The sequence below is a fragment of the Rana temporaria genome, chromosome 5, assembly GCF_905171775.1.
Source record: "Rana temporaria chromosome 5, aRanTem1.1, whole genome shotgun sequence".
NCBI classification, from domain to species: domain Eukaryota; kingdom Metazoa; phylum Chordata; class Amphibia; order Anura; family Ranidae; genus Rana; species Rana temporaria.
The window spans coordinates 43,249,883-43,277,364 of NC_053493.1; the positions used below are offsets into that span (position 1 = coordinate 43,249,883).

At 45.0% G+C, this 27,482-nt stretch overlaps 1 protein-coding gene across 1 annotated transcript in view; it reads left to right on the forward strand.

Moving 5' to 3' along the window:
* The window catches only part of LOC120939983 (macrophage mannose receptor 1-like), a 145,683-nt gene that overhangs the window by 54,842 nt on the left and 63,359 nt on the right, over window positions 1–27,482 (forward strand). The window contains exons 11-15 of the mRNA XM_040352475.1: window positions 145–293; window positions 4,813–5,012; window positions 5,705–5,832; window positions 20,700–20,784; window positions 26,558–26,702. Coding sequence (XP_040208409.1) covers window positions 145–293; window positions 4,813–5,012; window positions 5,705–5,832; window positions 20,700–20,784; window positions 26,558–26,702 — 707 coding nt within the window. The remainder of the gene's footprint in view (window positions 1–144; window positions 294–4,812; window positions 5,013–5,704; window positions 5,833–20,699; window positions 20,785–26,557; window positions 26,703–27,482) is intronic.

Genomic DNA, 27,482 nt, shown 5'->3' on the forward strand with positions numbered 1-27,482 from the left:
TCTGTATGCAGAACAAGTTCACAGCCAACGCCCTTCGGACAAAATTCCACTGATTTGTCCAATGGAAATCTGATCGTGTGTACGAGGCTTAAGAAGGAATGTTGATAATATTATGACAGGATGTTGATTTTTTGCCATTTGCAGATTTGAACAGGCTTATCTAACAAGTCTGATCGGGCTGAGACCAGAGAAATATTTCTGGACAGGACTCTCAAACATGGAGGAAAAGGAGACATTTAGATGGACCAACAAGGAAATGGTTTTGTACACTCACTGGGATGCTGAGAGCCCTGGTAAGTCACCCAATTTTATTGCTCCTTTGAGTAGGGACAACGTGAGCAAGAAGGACAGCGTCAAGTCAGTGGGCTAGATTCACGTATCTGGGCGCATCTTTTGGCCGGCGTAGCGCATCCCATTTGCACTACGCCGACGTAACATAGCGAGGCAAGGCCAGTATTCACAAAGCACTTGCTCCCTAAGTTACGTCGGCGTAGCGAAAATGGGCCAGCGTAAGCCCGCCTAATTCAAATTAGGCAGGTAGTGGGCGTGTTAGGCCTCACACACACGGACGGACTGTCTGCTGAAAACGGCCTGCCGGACCGTTTTCAGCGCACAGTCCGCTGCCGGATTTCTGTCTGATGGTTGTACACACCATCAAACAGAAATCCGCACGGACACGATACGCGGTGACGTGGCCGCGCCATCACCGCGTCGATTGCGCGGCTACGTGCGCAGCCCTGGAAGATCAATGCTTCCACGCATGCGTCGAATCACTTCGACGCATGCGAGGACTTTCGGCCGAGCGGACATGTCCGGTGAGTCTATACAGACCACCCGAACATGTCCGACGAACAGGCTTCCAGCGGACATGTTTCTTAGCATGCTAAGAAACATTTGTCCGCTGGAAACCTGTCCGATCCGCCGGACAATTGTTCGATCGGTCGTACACATGACCGAACATGTCCACTGAAACTGCCGTCGTAAGTCTCTCTGAATCTAGCCCAATGTGTTTTGGTGGTTAAAAAGGACCCTCTTTATCAGGTCTTGGCACTACTGAACAAAGTGTCTACTACTGGATGGATAACATTAGAGTAGTAGACACTAAGGACACTAAGGTCTAGATTACTAAGGGGTAATGACTACCTATGACAGCCTCAGCAGGTTAAAGTAGTTGTAAACCTAAACCTAAAATGAAAAATGTACAAAACATATCCCTCTATAGCAGGGATCCTCAAACTACGGCCCTTCAGCTGTTGTAGAACTACACATCCCATGAGGCATTGTAACACACTGACATTCACAGACATGATGGGAATTGTAGTTCCTGAACAACTGGAGGGCCGTAGTTTGAAGACCCATGCTCTATAGTGTACTAGCCTCAATCGTAGTGTGGTCTGATCTATTTGATCTCTCCTCCCTCTGCTAATGCACCACAAAGCCTTGGGAAATTTCCCACCTTCTCTCCAGAACACAGAAGGTGATTGACAGCTTCAGCTGCGCATGTTCCCTATGAGACCATGTAGAGGGGGTGTGTCCTGTCCCTCCACTCAAGTCTCAGATTACACTAAGTAGCCTGCTCTATGCTGTGTGAATATCTGACATCAAACCCCCTCCATTGCCTTCTGGAGCTGAGAAAAAGCCTTTGATCAGATCTAGAGGGCTGTAGAGAAGAGAGAGCTGCAGATAAACAGGTACACCTTATATAGGAAGATTTGTTTCATCTCTGTGCATCGCCAGTCACTAAAATTTGTATATGTAAGGGCCTACAACCTCTTTAAAGGGGTTGTAAAGGTACAATTTTTTCCCCTAAATTCCTTTATCTTAGTGCAGTCCTCCTTCACTTACCTCATCCTTCCATTTTGCTTTTAAATGTCCTTATTTCTTCTGAGAAATCCTCACTTCCTGTTCTTCTGTCTGTAACTACACACCGTAATGCAAGGCTTTCTCCCTGGTGTGGAGAAAGCCTCTTGAGGGGGGAGGGGGCAAGCAGGCAAGTCAGGACAATCTCTACTTTGCAGATAGAGAAAGGAGCTGTGTGTTAGTGGGCGTCCTGACACTCCTGCTCGCCCCCTCCCCCTCAAGAGGCTTTCTCCACACCAGGGAGAAAGCCTCACATTACGGTGTGTAGTTACAGACAGAAGAACAGGAAGTGAGGATTTATCAGAAGAAATAAGGACATTTAAAAGCAAAATGGAAGGATGAGGTAAGTGAAGGAGGACTGCACTAAGGTAAAGGAGGATATTTAGGGAAAAACTATTTTCCTTTACAACCCCTTTAAGAACTGAAACTCACTCGTAAAAAAACATCTTACGGCAGCAAGGGCGTGCATACTGGCACTTTGGAAGAGTACCGCCTCTCCAATTAGATCGCATTGGCTTACTAGGGTAACAGAAATCCAACAAATGAAAAATCTTACTATGATGATGAAAGAGCAAGAGGAGGAATACTGGAAAATCTGGACCCCTACATTATTTATAGGGAACTGATACAGTAGAATAAGTCTCCATATCCTCTTAGTAGTAATGGAAGAATCAATATAATAACCCGTAACTAATAAAGGAAAGAGGGACAAATGGATAAATATGATTGGGGGAAATTTTATTTATATATTTTTTATATTTTTTATTTCCTCTCTTCTTTCTTTTTCTTCTTCTGTTTGTTATAATTTTGGCCTTGGCCAGGATACTACCTGGTTAAGGGAAAAATAATAGGAAAAATGGAGTGATCTTCAGGGGAACAATGTTTGAAGATTTTACAATTTCTGATAACATAGTATAGTGGCACTTGTTGTTGATTATGAAGTTGGCAAGATTTAAAGCGGAGGTTCGGGCGAATTTTTTTTTTTAAAGCCAGCAGCTACAAATACGGCAGCTGCTGACTTTTAAAAAATGGACAGTTACCTGTCCAGCGCGCCCACGATGTCAGCAGCCGAGGCTGAGCAATTGCTAAGTCCTCGGCTGCTTCCACCGCCATCCTCGGTGAGGGAATCAGGAAGTGAAGCCTTGCGGCTTCACTGCCCGATTCCCTACTGCGCATGCGCGAGGATCGCGGCGCGCCGTCACTGGTCCCCACTCTCTCCTTGGAACAGTGTTTCCCAGAAGACAGCAGGGGGGATGACATACCAGGCTGGATTCCCCGCAGGGATCTGAACCCAGATGTGGTGCAAATACTTGTCTCAGACAGGTATCTGCACCCCCCTCCCCCCTGAAAGGTGTCAAATGTGACACCGGAGGGGGGGAGGGATCCAAAAAGCGGAGGTTCACTTTTTGTGTGAACCTCCGCTTTAAATGACATGTCATGGATGTAAGATGTCTTTTCTTGTGGAATTATCACACACAAATAAAGACAGTCTCTTCCTCCCGCGGTAGAGCAGCATCTGCCAGGCCATTAGGAGGAGATACTTCCGCCTCCTGAATTCCTTCTTTTATTGTGGCCAAAGGGTGATTTTCTATTAAAATATCTCACCACAAACCAAGCATTTGGCTTGGGATCATGATGTGGACCTATTCACGTAAAGCAGAACTAAACTCAAAGAAATACCTCCTCCTTCCAGTGATGCGGAGGTTAAATGCTTACGCCGGCCGATTTACACTACGCCGCCGCAACTTACGGAGCAAGTGCTTTGAGAATACAGCACTTGCCCGTCTCAGGCCCCCGTACACACGAGAGGATCCATCCGCTGGAATTGATCCGTGGACCGGCTCCAGCGGATAGATCCCCTGGTGTGTACAATCCAGCGGATCTGTTTCCGCGGATTTTTATCCCCTGGCATGGATTTCAAGCGGATAAAAATTTGAAGACATGCTTTCAAATCTATCCGCTTGAATCCATCCCAACGGATTGATCCGCTGGTCTGTACAGACTCACCGGATCAATCCGTCCGAATGGATCCCCCGCATGCGTCGTAATGATTCGACGCATGCGTGGAATTCCTTATATGACAGCGGCGCGCATGTCGCTGCGTCATCATCGCGGCGACGGCGCGACACGTCATCGCGATGGGATTTCGGCGCGGATTTCGATCCGATGGTGAGTACACTCCATCGGATCAAAATCCGCAGAAATCCTCGAGAGGATTTATCCGCGGATACGGTCCGGTGGACCGTATCCGCAGATAAATCCTCTCGTGTGTACTAGGCCTAAGTTGCGGAGGCGTAACGTAAATAGGTTACGTTACGCCTGCACAAAGATGCGCGCACCTACGAGAATCTGGCCCTATAACTTTTGTACAAACCAATCAATATAAGCTTATTGAGATTGGTTTTACCACATTTATGTAGCAGAATACATATTGGCCTAAATTGATGAAGAAATAAAATTTTTTACATTTTTTTTTGTTGGATGCGTTTTAGAGCAGAAAGTAAAAAAATATATATATATATTTTTTCAAAATTGTCGGTTGTTCTTTGTTTCTAGCACAAAAAATACCACAGAAATAAACCTTTATGGGAAAAAAAGGACATGAATTTTATTTGGGTACTGCGTTGCATGACCGTGCAATCGTCAGTTAAAATAATGCTGTGCCGTATAACACAAAAAATGGCTTGGTTCAGAAGGGGGGTAAATCTTCCGGAGGTCAAATGGATAAACGAAATAATGAATTTGAACTATTTTTTTTGCTGGAGCTCCTTCCATTAGTGCATATGTTTTTTGTCAAGTGCCTCCATTGGGTACAGCGCCTCTACTATACACATATCTCAAATTTTTCGGCATCCTGTGCCTTTCTCATATTACTATGACCCATAGTAATGTGTGTGAACTGCATAGGTACTGCGTGTGTGTCTGTATTGATGTCATTTTTTAATTTTGAAGGGAGAAAACAAGGTTGTGTTGTGATGAAAACTGGAAACAAAGGTGGATTGTGGGATGTCATCAACTGTGATGAGAAAGCAAAGTTTGTCTGCAAGAAATGGGCGCAAGGAGTGACACCACCGCCAATCCCGACAACAACGCCAGAGCCAAAGTGCCCAGAGGGATGGAGGACAAGCAGCCACATAAGCTCTTGTTTCCAGGTAAGTAGGGATATTTCTATAAAGGTGTATTTCCAAAAGAGCCCAGTGGCTCCTCACAGCTCCCCCTCGTCTCCATCTGCAGGGTCATATAGTGTTTTAGGTTTGAGAAAGACAGCCTAAGACCCCTTTCACACTGGGTCGCTTTGCAGGCGCTATAACGCTAAAAATAGCGACTGCAAACCAACCTGAAAGAGCCGCTGCTGTGTCTCCAGTGTGAAAGCCCCTGAAGACTGGAAAAGCATCCCTGTAATGCAATTAGCTGAAATAAAATTGTGTTGGATTCAACTTCTGTCTCATTAGAGAATAAAGCTGCCTGTGGATGATGCCGAGTCAGCAGGTGACCATACTATCCAGACAGACTGGGACTAAGAAAGGTCTGCTAATGCATAAAGCGGCATTTAAAACAGAACTGCAGCTGCATTCGTTTTACCTTTTTAGTCTTTATTGGCTTTTTTTTAACCTGTTAATTCTGCCAGTAACACACCTCTGTCTTAGAGTGACAACGCTCACTCAATACACTTTATCCATGGAGGATTAGTTTTGTCTCCCTGGGACAAGAAGTATTTGAGGACCATAGAACACCTTCCCATCTCTTCATCAATATACTGTATATTTTGGGGAAAGTGTACTGTATTGTAACTGTGATTTAGCTTTTAACACATTAAATATTTTCCTGTATTTGTCATCACCAGTATTACACAAGACCGGATGGAGACAAGAAGACATGGTTGGAGGCCCGGGACTTCTGCCAAACAATAGGTGGAGATTTGCTCAGTATAAACAACAAAGAGGAACAAGATTTGGTGTTTTCAGCAGTCCTGTGAGTGGTGGTGAAATGTATTTTCCAACATGCTGGAAATCATGTGATAACTTTCTGGAAACAAAACTTCTATGAATCTAATTATAATGTGTCACATGTCAGGTTCACCCCACGCTGGTCTCACATTCACTGATCAATCATCGCCTGATCTGGTGCTGTAAATAAAATAATATAATAGAGTAAAACAGAACAGAAAACAAAATAAAAGAATGAAAAAAAAAATTGAAAATAAATGAATTGGATACAAAAATAATGGAATAGAATAGAAAATAAAATAATAAAAAAAGACATGAGTAGAGTAAAACAGAACATAAAATCAAAGACATGGTCAGAAACTATGGCCCAGATTCAAGTAGGAGATTTCTCCAGATACGCCGTCGTATCTCTGAGTCTGAGGCCTTGTACTCACGACCGGATCTGTGCGCTGGAAACTGTCTGCCCGACAGTTTCCGGCGTACAAGGCTGATTTGTGTTTTGTTCCGCTGGCGTGTACACACCAGCGGACCAAATTCCCGTCGTACCGGAACGCGTGCACGTAAACTACGTACGACGTCACTATAAAGGGGAAGACCAAAGTTAATGGCGCCGCCCTCTGTTCCTCTTTTGCTAGTTACGTGTTTGCTCGTGTTAGTGAAGGTTTGGTTAGAGCTGATTCGCGCTTCTCGGTCTCCAGGCTTTGACAGCGTGTATTCACGGGTTCAGTGCGTGTGCTTGCGGTAACGTAGTTGTCATTCGGCTATAGGCAAGCAGGTTGTTTCTGCTTTAGCAGTTGCATCCTGTGCGCTCGTATCTGTTTGTCACGCGTTTGTCGCAGGTAGTGCTGGATTTGCGAGTGCTTTCTGTTTCAGTGTGTTCTTGACTGACCAGCCGGCCGGTTTGAAGCCATGATGGAGCAGCAGCGTCAATTTTCGCGAGTTGGTGCTGTTTATGGGATGGCTGCTGGATATGTTCATTTGTCCAGTACTTTGGCCAGAAACAGGGGGCGGAGGCGTTTCTGGACCAAGAATTGGTTGCGCCAGCGTGACCAGTTCTCACATATGCCTCTGCTTAGGGAACTCCAGGAGAATAATCCTAATGACTTTAGGAATTTTCTCCGCATGACGGACCCCGTATTCAACCGTCTGCTGGATCTTCTGTCCCCCTATATCACGAGGCAGGACACTGTGATGCGCCAAGCCATCACGGCCGAGCAGAGGCTTATTGCCACGTTGCGGTACCTGGCGACTGGGAGGAGCCTGCAGGACCTCAAGTTCTCGACAGGCATCTCTCCGCAGGCGCTTGGGGTCATCATACCGGACACGTGTGCTGCCATCATCAAAGTTATGCATGAGGAGTATATTAAGGTAAGTTTCCTGGCTCTAATAATGTGGCCAACTAACTTTCTTTTTATTTTCCCAGATATGCTGTGTGTTTAACTAACGTTACCTTTTCTCCCTATGCATGTTGATATCAGCTTTACATGTTTTATTCTTGGCCTACCTGCATATTTGTCCCTTACCCAATATTAACCTGTCCAGCATGCTATCCTAGGGACAAACCCACCTTGCCATTTTTTCAAACAGGACTTTTTGGTTTTTGTGCCCCCCCCCCCCCCCTTCAAACTTTTATTGTCCCCATCAGAGGGCTGTGGAGTCTCTTAATGAAGTGGCCCTATATATTTCATTTCCCAAATTCTCCATGCACATTTTTCTAATGCAATTTTAATACTGTGAACTGTCACAAGGATGCTTGTAGGATGTATTTGTTACAAAGTACTAAATCTCTAATTTTGTTTGTCCCCACAGCTACCCTCCACACCACAGGAATGGCAGTCTGTGGCTTCCCAATTTGCCCAGCGGTGTGATTTTCCAAACTGCGGTGGAGCAATAGATGGGAAACACGTCCGCATTGTGCCCCCACCCCGCTCGGGGTCGTACTATTATAATTACAAGGGTTATCATAGTATTGTGTTGATGGCGGTGGTGTCGGCACAGTATGAGTTTCTATATGTGGACGTGGGGAAGAACGGCCGGATGTCTGATGGGGGAGTGTTCGCACGGACTGATTTCTATGATCGTCTCCAAGCTGGTGGTCTGGCATTGCCACCAGATGAAGATAATGTGGAAGGACTTCCGTTTGTGTTCCTAGCGGACGAGGCTTTTGGGCTTGGTCCTCACCTCATGCGGCCTTTTCCCCAGAGGACCCTCACCTCAGAGAGGAGTGTGTTTAATTTTCGGTTGGCCAGGGCTCGGAGGGTAGTCGAGAATGCCTTTGGGATACTCACCAACCGGTTCCGCCTGTTCAGGACATCGATACATCTGGCGGAATATAAATTGGACACCGTTGTATTTGCCTGCTGCATTTTGCACAACTTTTTACGCAGGCACTCCCAGACGTACCTACCCGACATCGGTTCTGAGGCAAGACTACCCTCAGATCCCCTTCCCGGGCTGGACACTGGTCGCGCTGGCTTGGCCCCCCAATCAGCTCGTGAGGTACGCGACAAATATGTTGAGTACTTCATGGGTCGGGGGGCCATTGCTATGCCAGATCATATTTCTTTCTAATTCGGCCCCCAAAGAAAGGAATATTCTAAAAAATAATAAATAATTAGACCATTGGACTTTATACAGTTGTTTGTCATTAATGCTTTTTCTCTTTTTCTGTCTTCCTGGTTCTCTAACTAACTTCTTCAATTGTAATGCATAATTGATTTCTCCACTTTTAGTAACTAACCACATATTGCACAGTATTCACTCATCTACAAACAGGGTATTGAGTCTAGAAATAAGAAGCAACTCCATTTGTAAATGTTGAGGTCAATTTTTTTTTATTTTTGCTTGTTCATGACCCCAAAAATAATTTTATATTTTTTTCATTACTCCCTGCTTTTGTACTTAGGAGTCTTCAAAATTTTTTTAAAATTTTCTTTTTTTTTTCAGGTAATTCAACCAAAAATATTATGCAGATTATACATTTATTAACAAGTTCACTTTTTTTTTCATCAAATATAGTTAGATTTATTGTTTACATATATATATATATCTAGATTATATTTGGTGGGGTGTTTACCGCCTTAATTTTTTTTTTGGCCATATTTTTTAGGCACAAAAAACAATAATTTTTTAACCATTTTTTTTTTTTTTGGTGTGTTTTTCTAAAAGAAAATTTTTAGGTGAGAATTTGGAGTCAAATCTCTACTTCACTAAATTCAGTGATTAGAGAGATTTATAATTCTATATATATATTAAAAAAATTTTTTGGCGTTGTTTATTCTTTATGGTCTAAACTTTATAGTATCCCAAAATGTTCAACATGGTCAAAAAGTAACAAAATCCTATTCAAAAAATATAAAAACTCACAACAGCAGTCAGTCATGGTGTGCTTTCACACTGGAACACGCCAAAATTGGAAGATACACACATTCAGTGCAAACTCGCCAAATGTCATTGGTTCAACAGACAAATGGCCACATGTGCTATCTGACATCATGGGTGATCAATGTCTGTGTTTTGTGGGAGCAAACCCTTCCTCTCAACTACTTGAGGATGGAGGAGGGGGTTGGACCCACAAAGCACAGACATTAGATATTCTGTGATGGCAGATAGCACATGTTGGCACACTGTGTGTGTATATTCAAATTTTGGCGTATTCATTATTCAAACTGTAAAAATGTTTGTGGGGGCGGGGGATGGGCGGGGGGTGTTTCAGTCTTTGACACGGCCCATCATGTCAATAATGTTCTTAAAATTAGATTCGATCACCATCATTCTTTGCCGCATATTGTCCATTTCCGTGCTGCATTCCAAAAGGACATTTGTTACATTCTGTTCCATGAGAAACATCCTTTCACGCATATTGTGCATTTCAGTGCTGCACTCCATTACCTGCTGAATAATTATAGCAGCACTTGCACGTGAAAATATTGGCACACCATCCTCCTCCCCTAAAACAACAAAAAAAAATGGCATTTACAATATTATTTTTCAATGAGGCCTATCTACATATGTTTTTTGGAATCAAGCTAGGGTGACACTGACCTGATGGGCTTCTCCTTTCCACCTCTTCGACATCTTCTATCACTCCTCCTTCTTCCACCACCTCCCCATCATCTTCTATCACTCCTCCTTCTTCCACCACTTCCCCATCATCTTGGACTCCTCCTTCATCCATCAATCCACCTTCTTTCAATTCGCCAAATTGTTCTTCCGCCACTTGCCCTTCATCTGCTATGACTTCTAAGTCCAAAATTACTTCTTCCTCCTCTCTTCCTTCCTCCTTTCTTCCTTCCTCCTCTCCTTCCACATCCTCCTCTCCTTCCACATCCTCCTCTCCTTCCACATCCTCTTCTCCTTCCACATTCTCCTCTCCTTCCACATCCTCTTCTCCTTCCACATCCTCCTCCTCCTCCACATGTTGAGATGGCAGATTTTGGCCTTGTCTGGCCCTCTCTGCCTCCTCCAAATGCTGGCGACTTCTTTCCCCTGAAATAAACCAAAAAAAATGTAGACTCATCAGCACACAGATATTGGAGAGCATAAATCGCACACATTGCTTAGAAGATGCTTTCATTTAGTTACTTTTATCTTTCACCAAACCTACATTTTGCAATTACTTCTATATGGCAAGCTCTGATCCTGCCCCTTTTTAGCAAAGTGACACACATGGATGTCCCCCCTAAACTGTATTTCTGGGAGACCCTACCAAAACCCATTTTTGATTTGGGGAGACACAGGTGCTCTGCATTGCAGATGTGAAAACATCTGCTTTATTACCACTGTTTTTAGAATGAATCCTGTTTGCCTTTCCCATTCTCATACTTTTTTTTTCTAGAACTAGCTTTTACACAATGTTTACAAACAAAGTTTTTGGCCAGTGAGCCATGTCCAGGTGTGTTGTTCCTGGAATAACCGAGCCTTTCTGATAAACTATGTGATGTTACGTTGTTTACTAAGAACACTGTTTGTAAATATGTAGTTATTTATGTTCTAAAAAATAAATAACAACATGTCTTTAAAATTACAAGCTGGCCAAGGAGGCAGATGGTGAAATATACATGGCAACACATTATTGCAGACAATCACCACCCCCCCCCCCCCCCCAACCCCAATATATATTTACTTACTTTTACGCAGAATTTTAAGTATTTTCTTCATCTGATGTGGCTCCCTCAATTTTAAGTCTGACCATCGTTTCCTCAGCTGTTCCTTGGACCTGGTGATCCCAAACATCCTCTGCATTCTCCTCGCCACCTTGTCCATAATATGTGCCTTTCGGCGGTTAGGGGTCTTGTATGGCCCTAATTCCCCATCATAGTCCTTCTTTCGCATGATGTAAACTAACTCCACCATTTCCTGGAACCGCATATTAGTGGCTTTATATCTTCTTTTCCTTGATCGGGACGTCCCTGCCTCTGTCCCTTCACTTGTGGCATGAGAGCATCGTGCCCGCTCGTGTGACATCGCCATCTTTCCTTTCCCACAGAGATTATGGGCGTGGAAAAGATGAATTCTTACGCCATGGGCGGAGAAGAGGGCGGCGTTTAATACATACGCGGAGTGTAGAGAATGCAAACAACGTGTTTACGTCCGTTACGCGGAGAATCTTCGAGCGCATCCAGAACATACACAGTTAACGCCATATTTCCTAAACTCATTGATTAGGGGCCTCGCAAAGGTGACGAGGGCGGGGTTTCATAAATACGCGGAGTGTTTAAAAGGTTTACGCCGTGATTACGCATCTTACGCGGTAATTAGGCGAGCGTGAGAAACGAGGAGCGAGAGACAGGAAGGTAAGGAAATTAAAAATGTGATCAGCAGAGGCCTTGAAAATGTAGACACATGGGATGGGGGTTTGGGCTGTTGGTTGCACCCTTTTTAAGCTATTCTGTCTATGGGGTACCACAATGTTATTTTGGTATCCAAATGCTTTTGGACACCTCACAAAATAGAGATGTGAACAATGCTGTACCTCATTGACAAGTTTTTGAATGGTGTATTCAGATCAGGCAAAGTATTGTTCAAGTGTTGGTTGTACAGAGGTCATTAGGAAGTGTCTTTTATGTCATCCATTGTCAGGGGCATGAGATTTACACATGAAAGAGTGCCTAGATGAATACTGTCATTTGTAAGCATTGTTTATTTTTCTATATTAAAAATATTTACTGCAATGTTAACAATGGCTCTGCATCTAGCAAATCAATGTTTGGTACAACCAATGCGGCCGAGCTGCCAATCATTGTTTAAACAAGAGAGACTGTGTTTGTAATTAGATATAGGTAATAAATTTAAAGACACATATTATATCAAGGTCAACGCTGATCCTTTTGAATATTTATTTTTCTTTGCTTTATGTTTTTTGAATCTAGACTCAAAAAAAAATATCATATTTCAAAAAGTAAAATGGACCAACTACAAACCAAGGAAGCTATAGAGGCCTTACTACAAAAATATCAGGACACGCCCATCCTGTGGAATTCAAAACACGCATTATATTGTAATAAAGATGTACGAGCGGCAGCACTAGAAGAGCTAGCAAACTATATGCAAACATGGGTGCCAGGATGCACTGCCAACATGGTGAAGGATAAACTTGCCAACCTCAGAAGCACATACAGGAGAGCATACAAAGCTAATAAAATCAAAAAATCGGGAGCAGCAGCAAGACAAGCAAAGGAACCCAAACTGTGGTATTATAAACAGATGGCTTTTTTGCGGGACGAAATGGAAGGCAGGAAAACGATGTCCAGTCTTTCTTCCAACCTTTCCTCCATGCTACCTTCCAGCGGACCTTCCCCAGATGACCACAGCCCTGCAGAGTCGGAGGAAGAGGGCCTGGCTGACAGAGATGCAGATCTGCCACCCTTCGATGAGGAGGTATAGTAGTTTCCTCTATATTTATGGCGTAAATAATTCTTGGTGGATTAATGATTAGATATTGTAAAAATAAAACCAAGCTGGAAAAAAGCAAACAAAAAGGTGTACAGACAAATAGGTGTCAGGGATGACAACTGCAGGGGTCAGAAGTAGAGTGTATTCAAGTAATAATGAACAGAAAATACTGAACGAAAAACATGAAAATGAGTGTGGTTTTATTTAGCGAAATTGTAAAAAAATTCTTTTTTTTTCCACACAGGAAGAAGAGATCAGCCAGGAGGTGGCAGATCCTCAGGTGTCTGTCAGCCAGGAGGAGGCCGGGGTCAGTGGCAGCCAGGAGGAGGCCGGGGTCAGTGGCAGCCAGGAGGAGGCCGGGGTCAGTGGCAGCCAGGAGGAGGCCGGGGTCAGTGGCAGCCAGGAGGAGGCTGGGCCCAGTGGCCTGCAGCAGGTCCACCCGGCCAGGAGAACCACCACCAGCCAGTCTTCTCCCCCCCAGGTGAGGCCATCAGGCCGAAGGAGGCAGTTGAGGCCTGTGGAGGAGGCAAGCCTCCGCATGATCCAGGAGGCAAGCGCCATCATGAGGGCCCCCCTCAACCCCACAGAGGCCTTCAGTGCCTCATTGGCCCATGATTTAAATGAAGGGGAGGAGGACCAGAGAAGACTGGCAAAGGCCCTGATGAACCAGGTCCTTTGGTGGATGCAGAGGGGCCTGCTGACCCCAGACACTGGGCTATGTGACCCGGCCCGGCTTGCGGAACACCATCCTCCTGCTGCCACATCAACCCCACCTGCAAGACCCCGTGTTCGATCCGCTGGAAGGCTGCCTGGAGGGAAGGCTGGAAAGAGGAGGAAACGTTGATTTTCTGCCTTCCATTTCCTTCCACATAAAGGACATCGTGTTTGTACTACCACAGTTTGGGTTCCTTTGTTTGTGTGCTGCTGCTTCATATTTTTGTGTTTGGCTCCTGAGGCTTGGAAGTTTATCCTTCACCATGTTGGAAATGCAAGTTTGCATATAGTTTGCTATCTATTCTAGTGCTGCCGTTCTTTTGATTTTTTTGTGATGACATTTGCCTGAATAAAAGGCCTTTTGCTTTCATTTGAAAACATGTCTATTGTTTGATATACTGTGGGGATTATTAGGCAGCAAACCTTTCATAAATATACAATGGGTAATTTACAAAGGACACACTCCTTGGGGGGGGGGGGGGGACATTTGGTGTGCCAACATGGTTTAATATTCTCTAATGAAACACCAAAAAAAAAAATAAATTTTCAAAAAACATGTAAAAAAAAAATAGTTTAAATGGTGACATAACTAGAAACAAAAAAAAAAATTAAAAAAAAATGAACATTCCTTTACAAAAATGACTACTCTAAATTATGGAGGACCACCAACCAAAACACACGTCTGGCATAGAAAACATTATTAAAGGATTACATCACAAGCAAGAAATGTGACATTTCAGTATGGGACAACTCTATTGAAATTGCATCAGCAAGAGAACGGGGTTATTCTAGCAAGAGAAGAATTAATAAAACGAGGCTTTAAAATGTGGTTTAGTGCGCCTTTTTAAGACATTGTTCTCTTGCTAGAATAAAAGGTTTCTAATGACGAATGTGCCATATCCCAAAGAAACGCGAGTTTTACCTGAACGAGCGCTCCCGTCTCCTCATTTGGACTGAGCATGCGCGGGGTTTTTGTACGCTGCTTTTGTGTACAGACGACCGAACATGTCTGACGGACACGATTCCAGCAGACTGTTTTAAAGCAAGACCAGGAAACAGTTGTTCGTTGGAAAACGGTCTGGCCGACGATTGTTTGCTGGAATTCTGTACGTTACTGCCTACACACGAACGAACATGTCCGCTGAAACTGGTCCGCGGACCAGTTTCAGCAGACATGTTTGGTCGTGAGTACGAGGCCTGAGGCGTCGTATCTTGGCACCTGATTCAAAGAATCAGATACGCCAGAATTTTTCTAAGATACGACCAGCGTAAGTCGCCTAAGCCGTCGTATCTTAACTGCATATTTACGCTGGCCGCTAGGGGCGTGTACGCTGATTTACGCCTAGAATATTTAAATCAGCTAGATACGCCAATTCACGAACGTACGCCCGGCCGTCGCATTACAGATACGCCGTTTACGTTAGGCTTTTTCCGGCGTAAAGTTACCCCTGCTATATGAGGCGCAGCCAAGGGCCCAGATTCAGAAAGCAATTGCGCCCGTGTAACCATAGGTTACACGGCGCAATTGCTGACTTGCTCCGGTGTAACGAGTGCTCCTGATTCAGGAACCTCGTTACACCGGCTGCAGCCTAAAATCTGCGCGGCATAAGGCTCTTATGCCTCGCAGATTTTAGGCTGCATTCTTGCGGGGGCCGCTAGGGGGCGCTCCCATTGTGTATCAGCGTGTAGTATGCAAATTGCATACTACCACTGATTCACAAGCTTGCGCGGGCCCCGCGCAAGCCAGGTACGGAGTTTCCGTACGGCTACTTTAGCGCAAGGCTGCCCTTTCTAATAGCAGGGGCAGCCACGACGTCATTTGCCGCAATGCACGTTGGGAAAGTTTCCCGACGGAGCATGCGCTGTACGCTGGGCGCTGGAGCGCGCCTAATTTAAATGATTCACGCCCCCGGCGGGATCATTTAACTTGCGCGCGCTTACGCCGGGCAAATTTGCCGGCGCGCCCTCGCAGTTCACGGAGCTACTGCTCCGTGAATCGAGGGCAGCGCAAAATATTTGCGGGGGCGCAGGGCAAAATCGTTGCCCTGCTCCCCCACAAATATCGCGCAAGCTATGCTGAATCTGGGCCAAGGTTAAGTATGGACGTCGGGCCAGCGTCAAACTTTCCGTCGATTACGTTGTTTGCGTAAGTCGTTCGCGAATAGGACTGTGCGTCATTTACGTTCAGGTCGAAAGCATTGGCTTTTTGTGGGTTAATTTGGAGCATGCGCACTGGGATACTTTCACGGACGGCGCATGCGCCCTTCGTAAAAAGCGTCATTTACGTGAGGTCACAATACATTAACATGCCCACATGTTCCATATTTGAATTAGGCGGGCTAACGCCGGCCTATTTACGCTACGCCGCCGCAACTTTGCTTTGAGAATACTGCACTTGCCTGTCAAAGTTGCGGCGGCGTAGTGTAAATAGGATACGTTACGCCTGCTCAGAAATACGCGCTCCCCATGAGAATCTGGCCCTGTGAAGCTAAGCAGTAGGGAAAAAGAAACTAAGCAGCTGAATTTGATTGAGCGGGAGGAGGAGCAGATCGTCTCTCTCCTCTCCCATTTGTGAGAGGGGAAGGGAGGGGGAACTGTCAGTGCAGGCTCCGGGCTGTATGAGAGAGACACTTTCAGCTCAGAGCCCCGGCGGCAAGCAACCCCCGCTGGGGTCCCCTGAAAGTGACAGAACACCAGGGCCAAGTCGCAAGTGCGACCTTTGCGACCATGGTAGTTCCGCCACTGGTCTGTTCCAATAGAAAGATTTAAGACAGGATGAGCTTCCTCTCCTTAACATACAATGAGAAGGCAATCTTTTAAATCTTTAACCCTTTGGACAGACAGTGTTCAAAGCTTGTTTGCAACTTGAGATCAGCTAGTACAGTACAGGCGGGGTTAAAGAACAAGGATCTTTTTTATTTTACAGTATTCAGTAGTCCAATCTTCCCAGGTGTCCTGTAATACTACAGGACATCAGTGAGAGCTCAGAGCGAGATCCAGGCTGGACTGGATGGACACAGACTGGAGAGTATCTGTGTATGCGTGGAATCAAGTCCATCTTCACTCTTCATCAGAAATATAAATTGATGTATCCTCACTTCACTCTTTCCTTGTAAACAAGCCAGGAGTGGTAAAACGTGTCAAGGAAGTGCCTAGGTAAAGAATATTTCAAACCCCTTTTGACTGGATCCAGGGGAATACAGAGCAGCTGAAATCACTGCCAGCGATATAGAAGACAGGGACAATCGCATCCTCATTATATCTGGAGTTTTGGAGCAGTAAATGATCCGATCTGTGTAACCTGCTGTTATATAGTCCACTTGAGAGGACTTTAAAAGGCCTCTGGGCTCTATCTGACCGCACTAAACGGTCAGTGAATCTGGTAAGCAGATTGGAATACCATCACACGGGTGTTTTCTCTTGGTGGAAGATTAAGAATCTCGTTTGTTTTTACCATTGGACTTTTTTTCACTGACTTACATTTGCTATTTATCACCTATATTCAATCATTGATTGGTGGAGGATCAGCATATTTATTCTTTCACTTCTGGACATTTTTAGGAATTTTTCACCATATAATTAATTTGTTTTGTTCATCAAGTCACAGATTATTCTTCACTATTTATTTGGTTTATTCATAATTTAATTCATTCACATCAGCGCTGTACCTTCTTTTGGATGTACGTTTTTTTGCTTTGGGTATTTTGAGCAATAGGTACCAGCTGCTTTTGTCACTCATCATTTTTTATTATCACGTATTAGCGCAGTGTTTTCCTTAGGAATTTTTACATTTGAGTCCTGTAATACTAGCTGCAGTACGGGATAAGACGGCCCCACTTTGTGCACAGCTACCCAACACCACACATAGGAAGAAGATGGCTACTTTGTTAACAAGTCCCTGTCTCTGCATGCTGACATGCCTCACCTTCCTCTATATTCCTCTTGCTGGTGCTTGCCTCAGACAAGTGGTGGATGTCAGAGACAGGCACTCACAAATAAAGTCTGGTACACACTATAGGTTCCGCGGACTAAAAGAAAAAAAACTGAGGAGCTCAGGAGTAGCCCGCTGTACTAACTATCCGATGTTAGTACAGTGATCTCCCTGCTGAGCTATTGTATTCTGACAGGGGGACTGCCCCCCCCCCACCAGAACACACCAATCAGCGCCCTCAGCCATTGGCTGCTAGTGCTGATCAGATGCTGGTTTTCTAGCATGCCTGTTTAACAGACTGCTGTACTCAGCTTAAGGCACACGTCTCCTTACTAGCTGTGGTTGGCCATGCATACGTAGGAAGATGGAATGAAATACTACATGTACTTTGTCCCAACGTGAGATCAATACTGTAACGATAAAACCATTCAAAATGTGATTAGTCTCCATGGGTAGAGGAAATTCACTGCTCTTATCATATAGGTTCTCAAAGTGCAACTTGTCAAATATTTGCCCTACTCTGGTCAAAACCCAAAAAAGTTGTTCTTTAACTGCTTGAGGACCGTCGCACGACGATATACGTCAACAAAATTGCACGACCGGGCACAAGGGCATACATGTACGTCCCCTTTAAGATCCCAGCCGTGGGTCGCGAGCACGCCGCTGGCGGCGCGCTCATGACCTGGTCCTCTTTTCCGTGACTGTCCCCGCGGGAACAGCGGACCCGATCGCTGCCGGTGTCCCGCGATCGAGTCACAGAGAGGAAGAATGGGGAGAGGTAAGTGTAAACAAACCTCTCCCCCTGCTTCCTAGTGAGCCTGTCACTGATTGTCTGTTTCCTGTCATAGGAAACGACATTCAGTGATGTCACACGTCCAGCCACACCCCCCTACAGTAAGAATCACACATTAGGGCACACTTAACCCCTACAGCGCCCCCTCCTGGTTAACCCCTGCACGGCCAGTGTCATTTTTACAGTAACCAGTGCATTTTTATAGCACTGTTCGCTGTAAAAATTACAATGGTCCCAAAATAGAGTCAAAAGTGTCCGATGTGTCTGCCATAATGTCGCAGTCACGATAAAAATCGCTGATCGCCGCCATTACTAGAAAAAAATATTAATAAAAATGCAATAAAACTATCCCCTATTTGGTAGACGCTATAAATTTTGCGCAAACCAATCAAACTTTTATTGCGTTTTTTTTAACGAGCACGCGCATTCCCGCCACGCGTGCACCTGTCGCGCACGCGCACATTTGGCGCATATGCGCGCGCCGGTGCACAGGATCAGATAGCTTCTGCTGGTTTTGGGTATTGGTATACGTGCGCATGCGCGCGCGCCGGAGCCTATTGGCAGGTCCCTGACAGTAGTCTTCTCGCTTACAAAGCCTCTGGTGTCTCCTACCCCTGTCTAGATCTCCTATAATAGACTTAATTCCAAAAACTCTCATGCCAGATGGATCACCTTGATGCGCTTCTTGAAAGTGCCTAGGGACCGGGTACTTCACTCTGGTTTTTATAATGTCACACTTATGCTCACCAATCCGCACTCTTGTAGGGCGAGAGGTGCGAACTACATAAAGAATACCGCAAGGGCAGATCATACCATATACGACAAAATCCGTCCCACAGTTAATAAATTGCTTACACTGGTGGACTTTGCCGTCGGAACCAACTACTGACTTTTTTCTATGCCACATGAATATGCAAGTGCCACAATTCTTGACACTGCATTTGAGCTCCCCTTCTGATCAAAAAGAGTGGTCCAAGCATTGATGGTTTTATTAGTGGGCTTTGTGACCCTGCTTGGTGCAATCATACTCCTTAGGCCCCGTACACACGACAGAGGAACTCGACGTGCTTGGCACGTCGAGTTCCTCGTCGAGTTTTGGGATGAAGCCGCCGAGGAGCTCGGCGGGCCGCCTTCTCCCATAGAACAACGCGGACAACGAGAAAATAGAGAACATGTTCTCTATTTTCTCGTCGAGTTCCTCGGCGGCTCCATCGAGCCAAAACTGTACAGACGACAGAGTTTCTCGGCAGAATCCGGGTTTTGACCGAGTTTCTCGGTGAATTCTGCCGAGAAACTCTGTCGTGTGTACGAGGCCTCAGATCACGGGGCCTCCTGAATACAACATTGGCTTTATCAGGGAGGACTCCGTTCAAAACGGGATCTTGTTTCAAAATGCCCCAATTTTTTCTCAAAATACTTTGTATCTCAAAGGCCTTGTTGGTGTATTGGGTAGAGAAGCTGGTTTGAGAAAGGTCAGAGTTGGTAGTAGTCATAGTCTTTCTCCTCAAACTTCTTAATGAGGAGCTCACTCTATGCCAAATAATCCTCCTTCCTAGTGCATGTACGTTTTAGACGACAAAACTGTCCATAGGGGATATTTCTAATCCATCTTGGATGATGGTTGCTTTTATCGTGCAAAAAGGAATTGCCCCCACTGGGTTTGAAATGGGTCCTTGAAATAATATTGCCGTCTAGATCGCTCCTGAGTTCTAGATCAAGAAAGACTAGAACATCCTTGTTAATGACATGAGTGAACTCTATTCCAAAGGGATTGGATTTACAGTATTCAAGAAAATTGTCAAGCTCACAGTCGGATTTTCATGCCAAATCGAGGCCTTTTCCCAATATCCCATGAAAAGTTTGGCGTAGTTTGGTGCGAACCTTGCTCCCATCGCCGTGCCCCCAGGTTGTAAAAAGTGCTCCCCTAAGAAGGAAAAGTGATGTGTGTAAACGCAAACTCAACGGAGTCTTGGCCTGCAGAGGATTCAGGTCGCTGGCTTCTGACAAATAGTAGTTCAATGCCCTTAGGCCATGCTTATGGTCAATGGATGTATACAAAGAGGCCACATCAAGTGAGAGCCATCTATAATTGGGCTGCCAGGTGTAGTGTGACAGAATCTCTAGCATATGACTAGGGTCCCTAACAAAAGATGGGATACTAACCACTATATTTTGCAAGAAGTGATCTATATAGCATCCTAAATTGCTAGAGATGCTATCAATGCCAGAAATGATGGGTCTACCTGGAGGATTCACCATACACTTATGCTACTTTGAAGAACCTAGAATATGAAACATATATTTCAGTTGTTTCACACTTTTTTGTTATGTATAATTCCACATGTGTTAATTCATAGTTTTGATGCCTTCAGTGTGAATCTACAATTTTCATAGTCATGAAAATAAAGAAAACTCTTTGAATGTGAAGGTGTGTCCAAACTTTTGGTCTGTACTGTATATATATATATATATATATATATATATATATATATATATATATACATTACTTTGGAAGTAAAGGAAGATACGTTTTAGTAACGTTTTTTATTGGTTCCTCCAGAAAATTTGGTTCACGGAAAAACGCCTGGATTGGTCTAGTGAGCAGCGATCCCGGAGAAGGCATTAAGTGGTCAGACGGCTCACCTGTAAGTCACTTTGTGTGTGTTTGTTGTACATCACATTTGATATTTAAAATTTAGCTTGTGTATAACCCCCCCCCCCCCCCAAAACAAAATCTACTATAGCCACTTAACAATTTAGCCTCTCAGAACATCATAGACTGCAGGCTCTTGCAAAAAGTCAAATTGATTAGTGTCTGTTGTCCATATTCTCTCATTTCTCTGCATATTTGCATGTGGATCCTGTGAGTTTGTTTGCAAGCACACCTTATGCTTCCAGCTTTGCTTGTGCCATGCATGGTGTGAACCAAGCAAGCTTCAGCTGCCAGAGTGCACTACAATATGTTCAGAACCTGAAAAATGATGTGTAGCCCACACACGATCATTTTAAATGACGTTTTTCAAAAACAACGTTTTTTTCATGCCGAAAAATGATCGTGTGTATGCGGCATTAGATGGTGTGGCAGACCGTTTGTGGCCTTGTGCATGCCCCCTGCTGATTCTTGTAGTCAAAATGGCTAGTAGTCTTCTTTGAGGCTTTGGGTAAGTGATTATCTATGTCTGCATGGAAGGGATAATTGTCAACTCTAGCCTAGAAGCGTGCTCTTTCCTTTCAAATGCTATTTGGAAAAAATATGTTTATGACTGATTACTGAGAACTGTGAATATTGTATCTTTAATAACACAGAATTAAACTATTAGCTGGATTCACGTAGGGAGGCGTATTTTTGAGCCGGCTTAGCGTAATGTATTTACGCTAAGCCGCCGTAAGTCAGAGAGGCAAGTGCTGTATTCACAAAGCACTTGCCTCCTAAGTTACGGCGGCATAGCGTAAATGGGCCGGCGTAAGCGCGCCTAATTTAAATTGTGAAGAGGTGGGCGTGTTATATGTAAATAAACCATGACCCAACGTGATTGACGTTTTTAACGAACGGCGCATGCGCCGTCTGTGGACATATCCCAGTATGCATTGCTCCAAAGTACGCCCCATTCACGGACGACTTACGCAAACAACGTAAAATTTTCAAAATTTGACGCGGGAACGACGTCCATACTTAACATTGGCTAGGCCAGCTATTTGTTCGACTAACTTTACGCCTGAAAACGCCTTACGTAAACGGCGTATCTTTACTGCGACGGGCAAGCGTATGTTCGTGAATAGGCGTATCTCGCTGATTCACGCATTCTAGGCGTAAATCAGCGTTCACGCCCCTAGCGGCTGGCCTAAGTAGAAAGCTAAGATACGACGGCGCAGGCCGTCGTATCTTAGCTACATTTAAGTGTATCTCATTTTGAGAATACACTTAAAGATACGACGGCTTAGATTCAGAGTTACGACGGCGTATCTACTGATACGCCGGCTTAACTCTTTGTAAATCTAGCTATATATAGATACTGGCACAACTGCCCTACTCTAACAGCTAAGCCATCAAAGCCAATGACTGAGAAGCAGTGGGGTAAGCTGGTCTTTGGAAAGGAAGATCAGGTCTATCTGGAAGAGTCTATGAAGCATCTGCCAAGAGAATGATCAGATTGGAGTGCCACATCTGCCAGGGCCATGAGTATCACTAGAACGCCCTCCATCTTAATCCCGTTGGGCAGAAGAGGAAGGAGTTTCGGGGTAGAAAAGGCATAGATCAAACTACTGATCCCACTGAGCCACCAGAAAATCCACTGTTTCCACCAGAGGATCGCTGCACCTTACCTAGCCTATCTAGTTTGATGCTGAACCTGGAGGCCAAGAAGTCCACATCTTGACCCCCACCAGTTAACTTCTGAAACACACTTTCGGAAGAAGGCACAATTTCCTCAGGTCCAGGTGCTACCAGCTGCCATAGTCTGCCTGCCAGTTGTCCAGACCTAGAATGTGCATGGCTGACAAGGCTGGATTGTAAAGTTCTGCCCGAGATAGAATCTCTTCGGCCGGGTACTAACGAGCAAACATGTACGATGAAACCGGTCCGTCGGACCGTTTTCACCGTACATGTCTGCCAGAGGGCTTCTGTACGATGGCTGTACTAACCATCGTACAGAAGTCCGCGCGTAAACAATACACGGGGCGTGGCCACGTCGTCGCCGCGACGATGACGCGGCAACGTGGGCGGGCCTGCCATTTAAATGCTTCCACGCATGCGTCAAACTCATTCGACGCATGCGAGGGACAGCGGGCGCTCGGACATGTACGGTAGGTCTGTACTGACGACCGTACATGTCCGAGCGGGCAGGATTCCAGCGGACGGTTTTAAAACACGTCCAGGAATATTTGTCTGCTGGGAAAAGGCCCGGCGGGCAAATGTTTGCTGGAAATCTGCCCGCTCGCGCCTACATACGACCAAACATGTATGCTGAAACTGGTCCGCGGACCAGTTTCAGCATACATGTTTGGTCGTGGGTACGGGGCCTTCCACTTCTCTTGCCGCACAAAGACTTCTGTTTTTTCATGATTGTTGATATATGCCACTGCCTTGGCATTGTGAGACGGGAATCTGATCGGAAGACCCTCCAATTGGGATGTCCATCATTGTAAGAGCAAACAAATCACCCAAAGCTCTATAATGTTGATTGGGATTTATGATATCTCTGACATTCAAGTCCTGTGTACTGTACTGAAAATGTGCTTAGGACTCCTCATTGGCCTGATAGGCTGATGGCAATTGCAATGATCCTCCAAGGATTGGATGGAGGAATTTTTCCAACTCCAGAGCAAGATTCCTGAGCCACCAGAGACTGAACCAATTTGTCCCACAATGGCAGAATGTGGAGTTAGAGGGGTCTAGAGTTGACCTAAAGCGGAGTTCCAACCACAATTAGCATTTTTTAAATGTATGTCCTTTCATCCTGCGTTTTTATAATATAAATCCGGTCACTTACTATTTTACAATCCGCCACCGATCCGCATAGATATTAAAAAAATATAGTTTATAAAACTATGTCTACACCGTTGTCATTTTGCTTGTGGGCATTGTGAAGCCTACAAGCACTTAGGGCCAGATCCACAGCCCCGCAGCGCAACGTAACTTAACAGATTTAAGTTACACTGCCGCAAATTTCCTAAGTTAGGTATCGATCCACAACACACTTACCTGGAAATTTGCGGCGGTGTAACTCAAATCCATCCGGCGCAAGGCGTTCCTAATCTAATGGGGCGAGTCCCATTTAAATTAGGCGCGCTTCCGCGCCGGACGTACTGCGCATGCTTGTGACGCAAATTTCCCTACGTGCTTTGCGCGACGTGACGTCATTTTTTTATCGGCGCGGCGCGTAGCGTATTTCCGTATTCCCGTACGGCTTACGCAATCGACGTAAAATTTTAAAATTCGACGCGGGAAGGACGGCCATACTTTACACAGCAGTACGCCTGCTGTCTAAAAGTAGGGCTGGTTTACAAAAGTGTAACTAAGCGACGGGAAACTAACGTAGCGGCGACGTAGCGAACGTGAAAAAGCTTTGAGGATCGACGTAACTCCTCATTTGCATACCCGACGCGTAATTTCGACGATGAATGCCCCCAGCGGCGGTCGCGGTACTGCATCTTAAGATCCGGCAGTGTAAAACTATTACACCTGCCGGATCTTCTGTCTATCTCTTGGAAACTGATTCTGTGGATCAGTTCCAAAGATAGAAAGAGGGATACGACGGCGTATCAGTAGATACGCCGGCGTATCCCTTTTGAGAATCTGGCCCTTACTTCCTAGAAGTCTTGGATGGGGAGTGATAATTGGACAGCGCACTGCTTCCTGGGAAATGATGACACACATTTCCCAGGAGCATTAGAGGGAGATGATGTCAGAATCCTAGGTGGTTTCAAAGGCAGATTTCGTGGGACCGCATAGCAACAGGCATTTCCAGATGAGTAAAAAAAAAATGTATTTATTTTTTACTTTTTTAGATCTAATGAGCACAATAATGAAAAAAAAAAATTGGGATGGAAACTCCACTTTAAGCAGATGAAACACACATGCCAGCAGCTACTAAATTTGACTCAAAATTAGCCTGGGCAGGAAGGGGGTGAAAGTGCCCTGTAGGAAAGTGGTTATACATAGCCTTAGGCAAAGTAAGGCAGAGTAAATGATCGGGAGTTACACACCCAGAAAACAAAACTCAACCTGCTAGCAGTACAGGTGAAACTCGAAAAATTAGAATATCATGTAAAAGTTCATTTACTTCACTAATGCTAGGTGAAACTAATATGAGATAGACTCATTACATGAGTCCACATCCATGGCACAGATAAATAAAGTAGTGTTAAACCCTCAGCATTGAGCAAAATAAAATAAACATTTCCCAGTAAACTATTTGTTAAAATTCTTACTGCAGGACTTGCAGTTTCCATATTTCAATGCTGCTGTCTCCTCCAGTGATGCTTCCCTGAACTTCCAGTCTTCACAGTGAACAGTGCAGTCTCCAGCCAGACTGTTAGTTTAAAGAAGATAGAGAGAGGAAGCGGGTTTGCGCCGTCGTAAGTCCTAATCTGGCCCGGCGTATCTATGCGACTGATTCTTAGAATCAGTTACGCATAGATATCCATTAGATCTGACAGGCATAAGGCTCTTACGCTGTCAGATCTTAGATGCAATTTTTTTCCCCACCGCTAGGTGTCGCCGACGTCGTTTTCCTGTCGTCTATGCAAATTAGCTATTTACACGAGATTCCCACACGTACGCGCGGTCGACGCAGTGAATTTACGACGTTTCCGTAGCTTTTGCGACGCGTAAAGTTGCCCCTGCTATATGAGGGGCAACCAATGTTAAGTATGGCCGTCGTTCCCGAGTCGAAATTTAAAAATGTACGTTGTTTGCGTAAGTCGTCCGTGAATGGCGCTGGACGCCATTTACGTTAACGTCGAAACCAATTATGTCCTTGCGACGTCATTTAGCGCAATGCACGTTGGGAAATTTTAGGGACGGCGCATGCGCAGTACGATCGGCGCGGGAACGCGCCTAATTTAAATGATCCACGCCCCCTACCTGGATCATTTGAATTAGGCGGGCTTGCGCCGGAGGATTTACGCTACGCCGCCGCAACTTTACAGGCAAGTGCTTTGTGAATCAAGCACTTGCCCGTAAAACTTGCGGCCATGTAACGTAAATGAGATACGTTATGCCACCAGAGTTTTACACCATTCTGCGAGAATCTGGCCCCTAGCGCTTATGCCGCGTACACTCGGCCGTTTTTAATGTCATTAAAAAAAAAAAATTTTTTTACAACGTGATTCCTCTCAAGCCGGCCTTGCATACACACGATCGTTAAAAAAAAATGCTTGAGCAAAGCGCGGTGACGTACAACACGTACAACGGCACTATAAAGGGGAAGTTCCATTCGAATGGCGCCAATCTTTGGGCTGATTATGCAAATTTCCCTTCTCATAACTTGCTTCTGAGCATGCATGTTTTTTTTCCGTTGTTAAAGCCTACACACGAACCATTTTTCACAACGTGAAAAACGATGAGGTAAAAAAGACTGAGAAAAAATAGAGCATGCTCTTAATTTTTAATGGCCATTTTTGGAGAAAAATGCTCTGAAGCCTACACACAATCATTTTTAATGACCAATTTAAAAAATAGAATTTTTCTAGTCATGAAAAACGATCGTGTGTACACGGCAAGAGAGTTTAATATCACTTTAATGCAGTAATGAGAGCAAACTGAGGTTTTACATAGTTTTAGTATAGTGTTCTTAATAAATTGCTCAGTGAATGTAAGTGGGCCATGTTGAAGGACATGAGAATGAATTCCACTTTGGGTACCTAAAATGAGCTGCTCTGCCTATGGTTGTTGATCCCTTTCTCTGTTTCCTTTAGCTAACTTACGAAAATTGGGCTTATGGAGAACCCAACAACCGAGGAGGCGTGGAACTGTGTGGAGAGCTTAGACTTCAGTACACACTGCAGTGGAATGACCAGAACTGCGAAAGTCCAAGGGATTGGATCTGTGAGCTAAAAAAAGGTAAAAACCTGAACATATGTGGAACCAGTTTTATACTGTCTACAGTGTAGGTGATTAAGGGCTATTATCACACTAATGCTAATATTGTATGTAGCGACGGGTTACTTCCAAGGTAACTGGTGCTGTTGAAATTTAGAGTATAATCAGAGTGTAATTGACTCTGATTCCAATTACAATCATTTAATCAGGGTCTCTGTTTCGGCTTGGTTGTGCTGTGGGCTCATTCTGCTGTACTGTGGTGTTTTCTTGCCCCAGTGCGGTAGGTGGCAGCAGTGGAGTTGAGGTTTGGGTATTCTCTCCCCGCGGCCAATCAGGGGGCTTGGGCCTCGCTGGGCATGCTGGGAGAGGGTACTTATGGAACAGATGCCATTTGGTGGGGTTGTCTTCTTCCGGTGTGGCACCCACCTTCAGGGTGGCCACATCACGGCGCTCCGGCGTTATGGCCTACCTGGCCGGAGTGTGCGCGATATGCAGGGTTTCTGGTTTCGGGCCTAAATTGGTCTGCAGCATTTAAGCAGGATGGGGACCCAGTGGTCGACTGGGTTCCCACTTTAGAAGATCCCAAGCCAGTTTAGTTGTTCGGTGGGGAGTCCATCTGAGGAGCGCCAATGAGAGGCTGGCAGTCCAATAGGATTCTGATGAACCACCAGGGATCGAGGTGACCGGACACTGAAGGATTGACTCCTCTTTCAGTCAGTACCTGGGCGACGTTAAGAAGAAGATTCAGATATAACTTTACCTAGGAGCGTTACCTCCGTATCTGCAGTCAGAGAGGGCCTG